The sequence below is a fragment of the Hordeum vulgare genome, chromosome 7H (assembly GCF_904849725.1).
Source record: "Hordeum vulgare subsp. vulgare chromosome 7H, MorexV3_pseudomolecules_assembly, whole genome shotgun sequence".
NCBI lineage: Eukaryota > Viridiplantae > Streptophyta > Magnoliopsida > Poales > Poaceae > Hordeum > Hordeum vulgare.
This window is the reverse complement of record NC_058524.1, coordinates 501,515,482-501,531,815: the sequence shown is the minus strand read 5'-3', so window position 1 is coordinate 501,531,815 and position 16,334 is coordinate 501,515,482. Positions and strand designations below refer to the sequence as shown.

The 16,334-nt window shown below is 51.3% G+C and overlaps 1 protein-coding gene and 1 pseudogene across 1 annotated transcript; both read right to left on the bottom strand.

Annotated features, from left to right (window-relative positions):
* Positions 1–4,004: 4,004 nt before the first annotated feature.
* On the bottom strand, positions 4,005–7,425 carry LOC123409167 (annotated as a pseudogene).
* A 755-nt stretch (positions 7,426–8,180) lies between these two features.
* LOC123412096 (protein NRT1/ PTR FAMILY 4.6) lies at positions 8,181–15,879 on the bottom strand. Its single transcript, XM_045105044.1, has 4 exons — positions 15,283–15,879; positions 15,074–15,182; positions 13,568–13,785; positions 8,181–9,691 (listed from the first exon to the last, which is right to left on the bottom strand). Exons 1-4 carry the CDS (start codon positions 15,310–15,312, stop codon positions 8,267–8,269), a joined length of 1,782 nt encoding a protein of 593 aa, XP_044960979.1. The 5' UTR covers positions 15,313–15,879; the 3' UTR covers positions 8,181–8,266.
* Positions 15,880–16,334: the final 455 nt, after the last annotated feature.

Here is a 16,334-nt window from a genome sequence, read left to right as displayed (position 1 = left end):
GGAAACCTCTGTCGTTGCGACGCCGGTTGAGGAGGAAGTTAATGATGATGATCATGAAACTCTGGTTCAAGTTTCTGTCGAACCACGCAGGTCGACGAGACCACGTGCTGCTCCAGAGTAGTACGGTAATCCCGTCTAGTCAATCATGTTGTTAGACAACAATGAACCTGCAAATTATGAAGAAGCGATGGTGGGCCCAGATTCCAACAAATGGCTAGAAGCCATGAAGTCCGAGATAGGATCCATGTATGAGAACAAAGTGTGGACTTTGGAAGTACTACCTGAGGGCCGCAAGGCTATTCAGAACAAATGGATCTTTAAGAGGAAGACGGACGCTGACGGTAATGTGACCGTTTGTAAAGCTCGACTTGTGGCAAAGGGTTTTTCACAAGTTCAAGGAGTTGACTACGATGAGACATTCTCACCCGTAGCAATGCTTAAGTCCGTCAGAATCATGTTAGCAATAGCTGCATTTTTTGATTATGAAATCTGGCAGATGGATGTCAAAACGGCGTTCCTTAACGGTTTCCTTAAGGAAGAGTTGTATATGATGCAACCCGAAGGTTTTGTCGATCCTAAGAATGCTAACAAGGTGTGCAAGCTCCAGCGATCCATTTATGGACTGGTGCAAGCATCTCGGAGTTGGAACAAATGCTTTGATGAGGTGATCAAAGCATTTGGGTTTATACAAGTGGTTGGAGAATCTTGTATTTACAAGAAAGTGAGTGGGAGCTCTGTGGCGTTTCTAATATTATATGTGGATGACATATTGCTGATTGGAAACAACGTAGAGTTTTTGGAGAGCATAAAGGATTACTTGAATAAAAGTTTCTCTATGAAGGACCTAGGAGAAGCTGCTTACATTCTAGGCATTAAGATCTACATGGATAGATCAAAACGCCTGATAGGACTTTCACAAAGCACATACCTTGATAAAGTTTTGAAGAGGTTCAAAATGGAACAGTCCAAGAAAGGGTTCTTGCCAGTTTTACAAGGTACGAGATTGAGTAAGACTCAGTGCCCAGCAACTGATGAGGATAGAGAGCATATGAGCACCGTCCCCTATGCTTCAGCCATAGGTTCTATCATGTATGCAATGTTGTGCACTAGACCGGGCGTTAGCCTGGCCATAAGTATGGCAGGTAGGTTCCAGAGTAATCCAGGAGTGTATCACTGGACGGCGGTCAAGAATATCCTGAAGTACCTAAAAAGGACTAAGGAGATGTTTCTCGTGTATGGAGGTGACGAAGAGCTCGCCGTAAAAGGTTACGTCGATGCAAGCTTTGACACAGATCCGGACGACTCTAAGTCGCAAACCGGATACGTATTTATTCTTAATGGGGGTGCGGTAAGCTGGTGTAGTTCCAAGCAGAGCGTCGTAGCAGATTCTACATGTGAAGCGGAGTACATGGCTGCCTCGGAGGCGGCTAAGGAGGGTGTCTGGATGAAGCAGTTCATGACGGATCTTGGAGTGGTGCCAAGCGCACTGAATCAAATAACCTTGTTCTGTGACAACACGGGTGCCATTTCCCTAGCAAAGGAACCACGGTTTCACAAGAAGTCCACACACATCAAATGACGTTTCAACCTCATCCGCGACTACGTCGAAGGGGAGGACGTAAATATATGCAAAGTGCACACGAATCTGAATGTAGCAGACCCGCTGACTAAACCTCTTCCACGGGCAAAGCATGATCAACACCAGAACTGTATGGGTGTTAGATTTATTACAATATAATTCGCATGATGATGTGAGGGCTAGATTATTGACTCTAGTGCAAGTGGGAGACTGTTGGAATTATGCCCTAGAGGCAATAATAAATATAGTTATTATTATAATTCCTGTATCGCGATAATCGTTTATTATCCATGCTATAATTGTATTGAATGAAGACTTATATACATGTGTGGATACATAGACAAAACACTGTCCCTAGCAAGCCTCTAGTTGGCTAGCCAGATGATCAAAGATAGTCAGTATTTTCTGATTATGAACAAGGTGTTGTTGCTTGATAACTGGATCACGTCATTAGGAGAATCATGTGATGGACTAGACCCAAACTAATAGACGTAGCATGTTGATCGTGTCATTTTGTTGCTACTGTTTTCTGCGTGTCAAGTATTTGTACCTATGACCATGAGATCATATAACTCACTGACACCGGAGGAATACTTTGTGTGTATCAAACATCGCAACGTAACTGGGTGACTATAAAGATGCTCTACAGGTATCTCCGAAGGTGTTCGTTGAGTTAGTATGGATCGAGACTGGGATTTGTCACTCCGTGTGACGGAGAGGTATCTCGGGGCCCACTCGGTAATACAACATCACACACAAGCCTTGCAAGCAATGTGACTTAGTGTAAGCTGCGGGATCTTGTATTACGGAACGAGTAAAGAGACTTGCCGGTAAACGAGATTGAAATAGGTATGCGGATACCGACGATCGAATCTCGGGCAAGTAACATACCGAAGGACAAAGGGAATGACATACGGGATTATATGAATCCTTGGCACTGAGGTTCAAACGATAAGATCTTCGTAGAATATTTAGGATCCAATATGGGCATCCAGGTTCCGCTATTGGATATTGACCGAGGAGTCTCTCGGGTCATGTCTACATAGTTCTCGAACCCACAGGGTCTGCACACTTAAGGTTCGACGTTGTTTTATGCGTATTTGAGTTATATGGTTGGTTACCGAATGTTGTTCGGAGTCCCGGATGAGATCACATACGTCACGAGGGTTTCCGGAATGGTCCGGAAACGAAGATTGATATATAGGATGACCTCATTTGATTACCGTAAGGTTTTCGGAGTTACCGGGAATGACGAATGGGTTCCGGGTGTTCACCGGGGGGGGGGGGCAACCCACCCCGGGGAAGCCCATAGGCATTGAGGGTGGCGCACCAGCCCTTAGTGGGCTGGTGGGACAGCCCAAGAAAGCCCTATGCGCCATAGGAAGAAAAATCAAAGAGAAAAGGAAAAAAAAAGAGGAGGTCGGAAAAGGGGGAAGGACTCCTCCTTCCAAACCTAGTTGGACTCGGTTTGGAAGGGGAGGGTTGCCCCCCTAGGCTCGGCCGACCCCCTTGGGAGTCCTTGGACCCCAAGGCAAGGCTCCCCCTCCTCCCCCTATATATACGGAGGTTTTAGGGCTGATTTGAAACAACTTTGCCACGGCAGCCCGACCACATATCTCCACGGTTTTACCTCTAGATCACGTTTCTGCGGAGCTCGGGCGGAGCCCTGCTGAGATAAGATCACCACCAACCTCCGGAGCGCCGTCACGCTGCCGGAGAACTCTTCTACCTCTCCGTCTCTCTTGCTGGATCAAGAAGGCCGAGATCATCGTCGAGCTGTACGTGTGCTGAACGCGGAGGTGCCGTCCGTTCGGCACTAGATCGTGGGACTGATCGCGGGACGGTTCGCGGGGCGGATCGAGGGACGTGAGGACGTTCCACTACATCAACCGCATTCACTAACGCTTCTACTGTACGGTCTACAAGGGTACGTAGATCAAACATCCCCTCTCGTAGATGGACATCACCATGATAGGTCTTCGTGCGCGTAGGAAAATTTTTGTTTCCCATGCGATGTTCCCCAACAGTAGAAAGCTCATACCTTAGAGACGTTCATGAAATCCTTGAGAAGCTAAGGGTGGTACTCCAATATCTCCCTAAATATAAGTTCCTTGATGTCTTATTTGGTAAACTTATTTTCGTCCAAACTCAAACTCAATTTTCAAAATTGGTTAGATGATAGTTTTCTCTTTAGTTTTACGACACCCTTAAAATGAGGATCAACCATGAAAATATGATTTTTTCACATTAATAAAAATGGCAGTGAACTCAAGGGATCCTTTAGAATTTGACGACAAAAATCAGATGTGTACCACTCACGTATAGCTGCTTGGCCCGGCAACCTCAAGCACCATTGCTTACTTGTGTGCCGCTCAAGAACCATTGCTTGCTTCTGTGCTGCTAGTCCTGCTCCAATGTCTATGAGTCAGCTGCACGCGACGGCCACAAACACGACCGTGTCATGGTACAACACTACCGCCTTGCTCACCATGTTTTTCCCTGATGTCTCCCTGGCCTCCACCCTGCCTCCCCGTTTACCCGTCCTAATGTTTGTGATAGTACAGCACCAGCTCACGCCGACTACCACCCACAGGCGTCCTGTCCATTGTGATAACCCCTCATAACCTGTAAGATCTATAATTTGGATCTTAATGTAACTGAAGAAATTCGATACATTGGGAGTAACATAAGCAACTTCAATGTCTAATCATCCATATTGGGAAATGAGTTGGAAATAGTTACAAGGCAGTAAGCTTTCCGCACCTATTCCAGGACCTGAAGTTTAGGCCTCGCATTCTCCATATTAGGAGACCATGCTTGATTCAATCTTGCGCTGCTGGAGCTGCAGTATCAACATGACAACATCTATATGTCTCCCATCTTTGTAAAAAGGTAACACCATATCAATGTAAAAAAAACTCTAGACAAGAGAACACTCCAGCTTCAAATAATTTGAAGTGTATACAATAAACTGAAAGAAGTTATAACCCTTGTCAATTACCTACCAATTAAGCATCAGAACAAGCAGAACCTACTTTGGCATAACCTTCACAGTGAAACTCAATTACAAAATATGCAATCACTAATGGCTTGTGTTACATCACCATACAGTAAAAATGGCTTTGCATCGGTGATCAACATTATAAGTTCGAATTTACTTATCAGGACAATCGTTGCCGTGTCATTAAGCAGCAACCAAGAAACGTTTGAACAATAAACAAACGGGAACAATGAAGTTGAAGGCAGGACAAGAAGATCAATAGGGCATTACGTGTCATATCTGTCCATAGATGGATTATAGGTTGCAAGCGTACCTCATGGATGAGTGGGACACAGGGCATGACTGCCTTGGGAAAGTAGCGAAGGACGAATCCGAGGTTGCTGTCGGAGAGGAGCACGTTTGTATTGATCTTTGGTCGCATATCCCTCTCATTCTCGCCTTCCTGAGCTGGAGCACCTCATCTTCATTGTTGGCTCCTATTCCTAATAGTGAGAGCTGATGCATCTTCGACAGAGAGTCACACAGTTCTGCACAGTGGATGCTCCTTACCGTAATGTCAAGGGACCTTAGCTGAGATAAATTTGTGAGTTTTGCAATGAATACTTTACTACTTTGAACTACACAGAGAGTTTGCAAGTTCTTCAAACTCCACAATCCCTCAAACGGATCTAAATCGGCAGAAGCAGCGGGCGGCGCGGCAATGGCATGAACAAAAAAGGGAATCTTGGAACTTGTGCTAGCATATCTATATCTAATACAAAACAGAAGTTTATACCTTCAAGGGTGTTAGCAGGAAGCCATGATTTAATGTCAAAAGGGTACAGTACTACATCATTGCACAGCTGGCGTAGCCTCAGAATAAAAAAAAAGCACGGTTGAGTAATTACGCAATATCGAATCTCTGTCACCAAACTCTATCATTTTGTTTCTCCCTTCCGATTCCATCTGATCATAACACTCCCGTTCCTCTGCAGAAAGCTCAATGTAACATGCTACAACAGTTTTAGGTGGAATGGCAACCACACTCTTGCTTCCACACTCTGTTTCTTTGGTTCTGTGCAATGAGATAGTAACAAGTAGGTTCTGCAATACACAGAGAAATTTTTTACCTTGCAGAACTGAAAGATAGCATCATTTGTTTGAGATCCCATTCAAACACCATTATACCAACATTAATTGTTTTACCCACATGAAAAGTGCCAAAATTAAATAGCACAATTGACATAATGGAAAATAAGAGATGCATGTAAGCACGCTATGATGGGCTGATAGCAAGTGGTAAGAGAATTTGACGCGCAAGAGCCTATACAAATGTGAGGAACAAAACCTATAGGAGGAACTGTACTGCAAGCAAACAACATGAGTGATAACTTTCTAATCCTAGGAGCTGGTTTACTGGTTATCACCTTCAATGTTCAAAATCATTTGATGCAACTTGCTATAATTCCTAGTTCTCTACAATTGTGAAAAGACGAAAATGGTGTAATGAGAAGAAAGGGACAACCGTCTTACTTGTAATCGTGACAACCCAGCCTTATTCCCTTTCTCCACGGGATGCTGGATTAAGCTCTGCCAGTAGCTCTTGACTGAGAAAGGCTCAAACTTCAAAAATGCCATAAGCGGGTACAAATCCAATGAGCTGTTCTGAATTGGCATCCCTGTGACTACCCAGCGCCTTCAAAGCAGTCACCGCCCGAGTCTGCAGAGCTGCAGAGTTCTTGATAATAAGGGCCTCATCCAGAATGACCCGAAACCATTCAATATCGTTCACAGGTGAGCCCTCCTGGTCAAATTCCGTACCCAAGACGCTGTAAGTGGTAATCACAATGTCATACTTCAACAACACCTCCTTATCTTTTGTTCGCTGCCCATGGTACATATACACCTTCAAGCTGCCTGCATTTGTATGCTCCTCCAGTTGTGTCACCCAAGACGAGAACACCGAGGGCGGGCACACCACAAGTGTCGTCATCGATCCCACCTCCACGTCATCGATCTTCCTCCTTTTGCTCCCTTTGGCCTTCCCCCCTCCGACATTGCGAGCTTTACTTCGCGCAATCAATGACAACAGCGTGAGCGTCTTGCCAAGCCCCATATCATCAGCGAAAATCCCGCCTCTCAGCGGTTGCGGCCGCTGCTTGGTATTCTGGCTGGTGAGCACGTTCTCGTAGCCCCCAGCTTTATCTTCTTTCCAGAATGGCGGCAGGTCGCAGGACTCCTCCCTGTGCACCAGCCACCCCAAGGCTGCCTTCTGGTGCTCGAAGAGGTCTGAGACCACGACATCCTCTGGAGGCTCCATGGGCTCAATCCGGCTCCCCCCTTCCTTCCCCACACGCGCGAACAACTTATCGACATCCCGGCCGGATTTCATGGCCTGTTCCTGCACGAAGGCGGACCCGGACAGGGAGAACTCGATGTGGTCCGGGTCGATGAGGACGAGGCCGCTGCCGTCGATGGCCTCGCGGACGATGTCCGCGGCGGCCGGGCGGGCGAAGAGGTGGATCTGGCAGGGAAGCTTGTAGAAACTAGTGCCGGCCTTGGTGGACCGGCCGTCGGGCACGACGACGAGGGTGTTGGCGACGAGGTGGGAATCGAGGAGCGGGGCGAGGACCTTAGCGGTGCGGCCCTCGATGTGGCGGACGTGTCGGCCGCGGCTGTTGTGGACGGCGATGGCGTTGCTGTCGAAGCGGTTGAGGAGCTCGCGAACGAGGGACGGCCTCTCGCCGCCGCTGAGGGTGCTGGTGTAGTACTTGAGGCCTACGATCTTGGCGACGACGAATCCCACGAGGTAGGGCTCGTTTTCGTCGTCACCGTCGCCCCCGCGGGAGGAGGAGCAGGCGGCCATGGTGGCGGCTGGAGTGGTGGGGAGAGGTTTGGGGTTAGGGTGAAGGAGTGGGGAAAATTTACCGGTCGCGGAGGATGGATGGATTGATGGATGTTTGTCGTCTCAGTGGGTGGGGGGAAGGGGATCTAGCGCGGGGGAGGGGAACGAGAATGCCCCGACGCCACCTTCCTTGTGGGCACGACGGGGCTTTGCCGGCCGGCCCTCCGGCGGCGGTCCTGCGGGAAGTGGTGGTGGAGGTGGGAACCTGGGCGGCGGCGTGGGCTGCCCAGATGAGCGAGCGCCGTGGGCGATCGTGATAAGTGGTTTGGAAAGCATCCTCGGTGAGGGTTGAGATCGTGCACCACCTGGGTTTTTATTAAACCGCCGCCTGGTTTTTGAAGGGTTGAAAAAAACGGTGGGAAGACGTGGTGGCAGGATAGCTAGCGAGGGGATCTGTCGTAGTCGAACCATCACGACGACGGTAGATCCCCTTTAATAGTAGAGATTAGTTGTTTGCTTTGGTGTTTTGGAGTAGTGTTGCTGATCGTCAGCCCATTTATCTGTTTTGGATGTGTGTGGTATTAGGTTGTATGTTTTCCGTATGTCAATCATTGTTTTTATATATATATATAACGGAGCGAAAGACTTTTTTTGTTAATCAGCCGGAACCTATCTCCGTACATTCACCTGCCACGCCAAACTCCTTTTCGAGTTTCTTCGTCAGCTAACCAACCAATCAAATCCACACTGAACAGCCCGGCACGGCAACACCTCCATCCCGAAACCTCCATAAAATTTACCTTGCGAGATAATAATTGAGCACCTGCACCGACACCCTACATTACAGATCGGGGTATCGTTCTCACCCCTTGATCACCCCAGCGTTTCTGTACTTGTACCGGATGGCCAGCACCAAGAAGAAGACGTAGTTGAGTGCGCTGAGCACGCACATCAGCCAGTAGAACCGCTCGAGGTGGTAGTGGTTCAGGCTCGCCCCCTCCAGCCACGGCCGGTGCCCGCCGCGCCCCGTCGCGCTGTTCACCACCGTCACCAGCACGGAGCTCAGGTAGTACCCCAGCGCCAGCGACGCCCACGACAGCGACGTCGCCAGCGACCGCATCCTCGGCGGCGCCTCGCTGAAGAAGAACTCCAGCAGGCCCGCCAGCGTGAACAGGTCCGCAGACCCCAGGAACAGGTACTGGAACGCGATCCAGAAGAAGGTGATGGGCAGCGGCGCCCCGGAGTCGGTCATGCCGGCGTCGGTGGCCACGTTCTTCCGCTTCACCTCGACGACCGCGGCCACCGCCATGGCCACGATGGAGAGGACCAGCCCGGTGCCGATGCGCTGGAGGTGGGTGATGCCCATCTCCGTCCCGGTTACTCGTCGCGCGAACGGGACGATGATGTGGTCATAGATGGGCGCCAGGAGTATGATGAACGTGACGGGGAACACCGGCAGCGACGCCGGCGGCACCTTGAGCCGCCCGACGTGGGTGTTCATCGTCGCTGCCTGCTCCACGGAGAAGGTCGAGAGCTGGGCCAGGCAGCAGTTGAGCATGATGGTGGAGAGGAATATGGGGAGCACCATGAGCACGATCTTGACGTCCTCCACCTCCTGCACCGTGCACGCCAGGGCCCTGTGCCGCGGCTGGCACTGCACTGCTCGGTTCAAGACACTCAGCTCCTGGGACGGCTCCGTCACCTCGTCAGCAGCGCCTGCGTCCCCGGGCTTGCAGTACTCCTTCATGTCGGTGCTCCCCGTCGGGCTGGGCGCGCGGTCAATGACGGCACCGTTGCTGGCGCTCTGCGTGCCCCCGCGGCGCGCGAACGCGGCCGCGAGCAGGACCTTGCCGATGGTGACCAGCGGGCTGCCCGTGGGCACCTTGCTACGGTAGAACTTGGAGCCGGCGGCGAAGACCGGGATGGAGAGCAGGATGGCGATGGTGGAGATGCCGAACCCCCACTGCCACCCCTTGTTGTCCTCGACCCACACGGCGAAGGTGACGGCGATGAGCGCGCCGCAGGAGAGGCAGAAGACGTAGTAGTTGAAGAAGGTGGAGCGGCCCTTGCGGCCCCGCGGCGTGTGCTCGTCGAACTGCTCCGCGCCGTGCGATGGCAGGGAGCCCTTGATGCCGCCGATGCCCAGAGCCGTCAGGTACAGCCCCACGAACATCATCGCCTTCTTGCTCCCGGACACCGGCTCGCAATGCAGCGCGCCGGCAGCCTTGGCGCACTCCGGCGGCATCAGCGACGGTGACCGCGCCTGGATCATCAGGACCACCAAACCCTGCGCGCCATCGCAACATTCAAACATCAGCTTTTCATCACACTCACAAAGATGCAAAGGAAAATTTCTACTGTAAAATTAAGCAGGCTTGCTTGATACGTATATGTTGTTGCGGGGCATTGGGCCATAAGTTTTGGGCCTGGCCCAAAATACTCGCGTTCAAGAAAATATCGGCCATGGCCATATTCTTCTCTGCATTAAATGGAAATGACAGAGCTCATGTCACATATTCGAAAGAACAAAAAATCGACCACATGAAGAACTACCACAGAGACACTAGTTGCATAATTACATCGCTACGACATGATTAGATGGAGAACTAGTTGCAGTCAATAGATGAGGCTATCAAGTCGAAAGATTTGGCAAAAACCTCCATGGAGTACTCGAAAGCGATAAAGTCCCAGGCACCAGGCAAGTGGGCGCCGTGCTACTTGTGCCGGGCCGGCCGGGCTCCCGTGCGCTACGTCGCTTTGGCCCTCTCGTATCGGGCTCGCCATGGCCCGTGAGCTCGGTCCTAAAGCGGAGGAGAGGACAACGACCCACTGCAGCAGATGCAATGGGGCTGTGCGCCATCCCGTTGGGCTGCTGTTCAAAATATTTGCTTTGTTTTTTTGGTCAGCGTTGACTATCAAAACGCATGGCCAGAGGGAGGACAGCAGTGCTTGGTTCCGAAGGATTGGGAGGCTGACTTTGTATGGTCAAGCAGTGAGCATGTGATCGTTGTGGATCTTGAGGTCTGAAAGCAAGAGGTCAGCGTGTGATGTAGTACAGGTGCAACTAGTCCAGGCCGTACGTACCCGGCTACATGTTGCTCTGGCCATGCGCCATCTGCTTAACTAGACTACGGCACTACTACTACGGGAGTAGTTCTTGATGCCATAATTGGCCGGCCCATCACAGCACGAACAAGTGGCGACTGGCAAGTGCTGGTGGCCGTCGTTAGCTTCAGTTGGTGAGGGCCAAGTGCTGGTGGCCGTCTGAGTTGTTCCCTTGATGGGGCCATTGGGGCATGAATCATCGTATGCCAACAAGCACAAACTCCAGAGTTCCGGAGACGAGGATGGACGCACGTACGGTCGCTCTCCCCGTTCCTCCGGCCAAACCACCTCCACCCTCCAGGTACCCCCGGCCATCACCGGCTAGGGTCCCCCTCCGCACGGGGTCTTTCGGCCAGCTCCGGACCACCGGACATCCCCATCTCCGTTCTCCTGGCGAGTGATGATATGATACGCGAGCCAGTTACGTACGTGCGCGTCGGTCTGCCTTTCTTGCCCCACACTCCCACCCAACGGCGCGCGATACGCCGGCCAACAACGTGGTTGGCGCGCGCGGCAACTTGCACCTGCCCGCGGCGACATTGTCGTTGCCATGCCCGCCGGGCCGTTGGGGGTGCACTCGATCGTCAAGAATCAAGAGGGTTGATCCTCAAAAAAAAAAAAAAAAAAAAAAAAAAGTCAAGAGGGTTCTCCTGAAATCCTTCCACGAACACCGGCACGTCTCCGCGAACCACAGGGCCGGTCAGCTTGCACTTGCAGCCGCAAGTCGCCAAGGACACAATTAAGGCTAGCAAATACATTATGTTTGTCTGTTTATTGCGTCTCAAGGAGTACTAGCTTGTGCCAGCGGGCTATAACTAGTAACTAATTTGCTTCAGTTAAGTATAAGGTCAATATTTTCTTGCATTAAAAAAAGTAGATGCTTGAGACGTACTGTACGTGAGACGGTGAGGCTATTAAGGATTGCGTGTCCGCGAATCTCTCCTACCGACCCGTCCATCCCCATCCCCATCCCCATCTCATTTCTCCTCTCTTCCGTTCTGCCAATTCCGTTTCCAACAACAACAAAAACAAAAAAGAAGCGGGTCCAACGGGTGTAGACGATCGACAGACAGATGCCACGGCTGAGAGAACGGCAACTGCTTTAGCATATGGTGGTGCGCGCGGCGGCCATCCATCCGGCCAAAGGATTAGTCCTATCGTGGCATCATCCATCGGGCAAAGAAGATCTTGTGCGATCGATGGTAACACAGGGATCAGATCAGGCGAGTGGCCCGTATTACTGCGTGCCTCATCGTCATTGACGGGACGGTGCGGGCAAGATTCCCCTAAAGCTACCGACCCCGCCGGCGGCGCACACGCACACACACACCGAGCGGGCCGCCACGGAATCGGATTGCCTGTCGCCCCGGGCCCCCGATAGGACGGTTGTTCGGATGGACCATGAGAGCATGGGTGCCCTGTGGGGAACGGTTACACTGATGTGAACAACTGCGCGACTGCGCATAGTGACCGTTCTCACAGTCTCAAGCCAAGAATTTTTGTTTCACTTGCGTTGCCCACCCACTTGATCCGCCGCCGACGTCCCTGTGCCCTCTACGTAGTAGACACCCGCAGCCGTCACGCCCGTAAACGACGCACGTTTTTACACGCCCATCCTGGCTAGCAATCCGCAGCACCACCAGCCTCCCAACGGAAAACAACAAGCGGAGAGCGAAAAGCTCTCGTGATGGCCTACATGCCAGTGCCCCGGAGTCATGTATACATCGCACGTAGTGAAAAGCTGGATCACATACGTAGGTGCATAAGTTTTTTTTCCTTTTTTGTGATACAGGTATTCGCATGGATATTATTACCCCCGTCAACTAAAGCGATCGAGACCACCAACAAAATAATCCCAGCTAGCGATCGAATTAGCCTACGCTTGTCATGGGCGCATGGCTAAGCCTAATCAAGCCCATCACGCCCTGCCCCAGCCTATAGCAAGCTAGTACGTCGACGTATAGGCATAGCCTAGTGCATACTGTCACAGTACGTAGGACGTGATTAGCTACTATCCCTTTCATTCTTTTCTTTTTTTGCGAAAAAGTTCCCTTTCATTCACACACACACAAAAATAAAACGGTTCCCTTTGACCCAGGCTACCTGATCTGAATCCTGCCCATGCATCCAGTTCTTCGCCGGCGAATAAAGTTGATGGCTACAATTAATCATTGGCCTCTCATTTCCTCCTAATTACCCGAGATCGCAGGGAAACTACGAGCTCCGGTTGTTCCATCTGTGGCGCACTGCAGCCATCAGCCACCGTGAGATGGAACCTGTGGCGTGAAGGTAGGGCCGGGTCTCTATAAATTTTAACAGCCAAGATCTCAGACCAGATGGATCCGTGAAGTGCGCCTATATATGCAACACATGCACCACATGTGTGAGGATCCAAAAATCGCGTTTATTATTTGACGTGACCGGCCATAAAATCTCGCGACTGTGGTTATCTTCGGACAGGTGTCGCCGCTTCAACGTAGCCTGTGTTCAGTGCTTGGATCCATCATCCGTCGTGGCTTCATGCCTTCGTTGTTAATTGATTGATTAGTGTGATCCTTTCGGCAGCTTATACGGAGAGATTCTAGCTAAGCAAATGGTCTCGCCGGTCAAACGTTGCATGTCGTCGTACGACGTGTACGCGACCGGCCAGTTCGGAAAGGAAAAGTGAAAGGTCAATTCGGCGACGTGGCGGCACAGCTGGACAGAATATCCCGGTGTGTATCTGCCAGCTTGGAGATATGATAAGGAACATATTAACTGTATCTACGTAGTATATGTGGAAACGTCCATCTACCGCGATGATTATATAATAGCCTACGCACGTATTTTTCTTCTCAATATTAATTGTGTCTACGTATATCCAGAAACATGAGTCTATTATAGCCTACGCAAGTGTTTCCTTGTCGGTGCATGATGCAAATTCATCAGCAAAAACGGGCGTGTCATGCAACTACTATTACTCCTATTTACTACTGAAGTAAGCGTAGTAGCGAGCGAGAGATGGCAGGTATAGTGGAAATTAAGATATACTCGTATTTGGCCGGGAGTGCGTGCATACCATGAACTCGACGAAGGCGCTGATGAGGTAGACGGCGTAGGTGGTGCAGACGGCGTCGGAGAGGAAGCCGCCGAAGAGGCCGAGCAGGAAGGCCGTCCCCATGAAGTTGGTCACCGTCGTGGCCGACTGCGCCGGCGAGTAGTGCATGGACTTCATCAGGTACGTCACCAGGTTGCTCGCGTTCGCCAGGAACGCCAGGTTCTCAAGCACCTCCGCAACTGCATGCACACAGCAACAACAAGGTTATCAACAGCCATAACATGCGCTGTACAGTATATCAGTGGCGGCGGTGCTAGACGAAAAAATATGGCAGGAGCGCGAAAGAAAAGAAAAAAGAGTGTTGTGTTTGGGGAAAAAAATCATAAGTTTTTTTTTCTTTGGCAAAGTTAGCATATGTAAGCTGCACCGCAGCATGTGTGTGTGTGGTAATAACTGACATAACGCCCGCGTTACATGGGTGGCTTTCCCGACGCGTGCCGGCCAATCTGGTCGCCGTTACCGCCTTGCGATTCGTGCCGTTTTTAATGCGCCCGTTTTCGGACGGCCCGCGGGCGGGTAAAAAGGGAAGCCAAAAAAAAAGGAAAGCCTTTTTGACGCCATCATCATGTTCTCTTCGCCCTCGTCTCTCTCTCTCTCTCTCTCTCTCTCGTCCTCAACCACCAAAGCTAGGAACAGAGAGCTCACAAGCCAGCTTCTCCTCCACACACGCGAGAGGGCCCCGCCCCTTCCTTTCTCTCGGAACCGGGTCGCGTCGTACGCGGAGGCTTCTAGAACGGCGGCCGGGAGAGAGAGGGAGATCGCCGTCGAGGCACAGTGACGGAGCAGGGGCGCATTGGAGAGCAGGCTTGGATGGCAAGGCTCGTGCAAAAGCGCCATGGACTGTTGCTCCGCGCAAGTTGTGTCTGCCATCCGTCCCCTGTTGGCATGCAACTTGGCGGCAGGTAAAGGTGCCCAATTCTTGCCAAGTTGCAGGGACCCGGGAAACGGATGGAAACGCGCGGCCTGCCTGCGAAAGCAAGAAATCAGGTGCGGAGGAGGAGGAGGAGGAAAGGAAGGAAGTCAGGGAAATGGAGCCCCAGCGAGAGATCAGGTGGGTCGGCAAAGGGGGGAGGCTATGGAGCACTACGGTGGTTCGAAAGCAGCCGAATCGGAGAGGGAAAGGGCGCATGCCCGGCCCGATCGAGAAAGGAAGGGGGCGAAAGGGAAGGTGCGTGCGGCGTGCGGTGGCTTTCATTCAGGATCGGGAAAGAGATGGCCGCCGGGGAGGGGAGGATGGAGCCGGTCGATGGACCATGAGCCCATCCTCATGGTGCGGATGTGGAGGAGTGTCCCGGGTATCCTATTCCCGCTTGTGCTCCGTCTCCTTTCCCGCTCCGGTCGGTCCCCTCACGTCCTCCTCTGCCTGTCCATCTCCGGGCTCGGCCGGGAAGGGTTATGGTATGGAAGAGCCTGGAAGGAGCATGCATCGCTGCGTGATCGAGGGAGGGGGTCGAATTCGTTACTTACCCAGCACGAAGGAGGCGGCGGCCATGCCGCCGTGCCGGCCCTTCACCGCCGGCCGGCTCCGCCAGTCCACGTACCCCTCCCACCGCTCCACCTCCCGCGCTCCGTCCTCCTGCACAGACACACACATACACACAAGACCCCACAAATCAACACCGACAGCAACAGAACAAGAACTACGGCATCGGCTCCAAGGAAATCCATGGACTCACCATGGCGCCGCCGGCCTCACCGCGCCGCATCAAGCCGCAGCGTGTGTGTGTGTGAACTCTCAAGGCCTGAACTGCTGGGTGGAGAGTGGAGGCCGTTCGGCAAGACTCGGGCTCAGGGGAGCGCCGTGTGTGTGTGACTGCCTGGCTGACGGGGGAGGAGGGGCACGGTGGCGTATTTAAAAGTGCGGACGGGGGAGAGAGCGGGTGGCTGGCTGCGCCGCTGGTGCCGGAGGGGCACAAGGGTAAAACGGCGCCGCCCGCAGCCCACAGGGGCGGTTGACGGGGACTCGAGGGCACGCAGAGACGTCCATCTCACCATGCCCCTCCTCCTCCTCCTCCTCCTGCTGCTGTGCGACGCAATATTGTCTTCTTCTCGTGCCGCACGTTTTCCTATTTTTGTTTTCTCGTCTTCATTTTCTGCAGTAGTATTAATTTTATTTCATCTACTCCTTGGATGCCTTGTGCGTCTGGAAGGAGGTAGTGGCATGATTACCTTCTTCCAGATGTTACCGATTTTATTTAATGAGGTCATTTATAGGGACTATCTGGACTGATACGGCGTATATCCAGCTGTATTCGGCGAATTTGTGAACGAACACGTGCGTGATATATCGTCTCTGGCCGTCTTCGGCCAACTGAATTTGAATTCCTTATAGGATGTATGTGACTTGTATTGTGATCTTTATGATATAAATGGGATATATATTATCGTGCAAAGAAAAAAGGCTGGATATGTACACAAACAAGATTATTAGTCAACTCTTTCTTTCGATATTGGAGATAAGCCATGCATACATGTATCCATTAGATAATTACAGAATCATTTAACCTGGAATAAACATCTAGTACTAAAATAGTGCTGACAGCTTTCCAAAAAGAAAAATATATAGTGCTGACAACTTTTCGTTTCCCTTTCCGTTTGCTCTGTGTGTGTATCCTCGGATGCACGCACAGGATTTCCAAGGTTTTCTTCGTTCTTTTTATTATCAAAGATTGCCTTTTTGTATTCCTCTTCAAATAAATAAGCAAACAAATAATCCCATGATGCCATC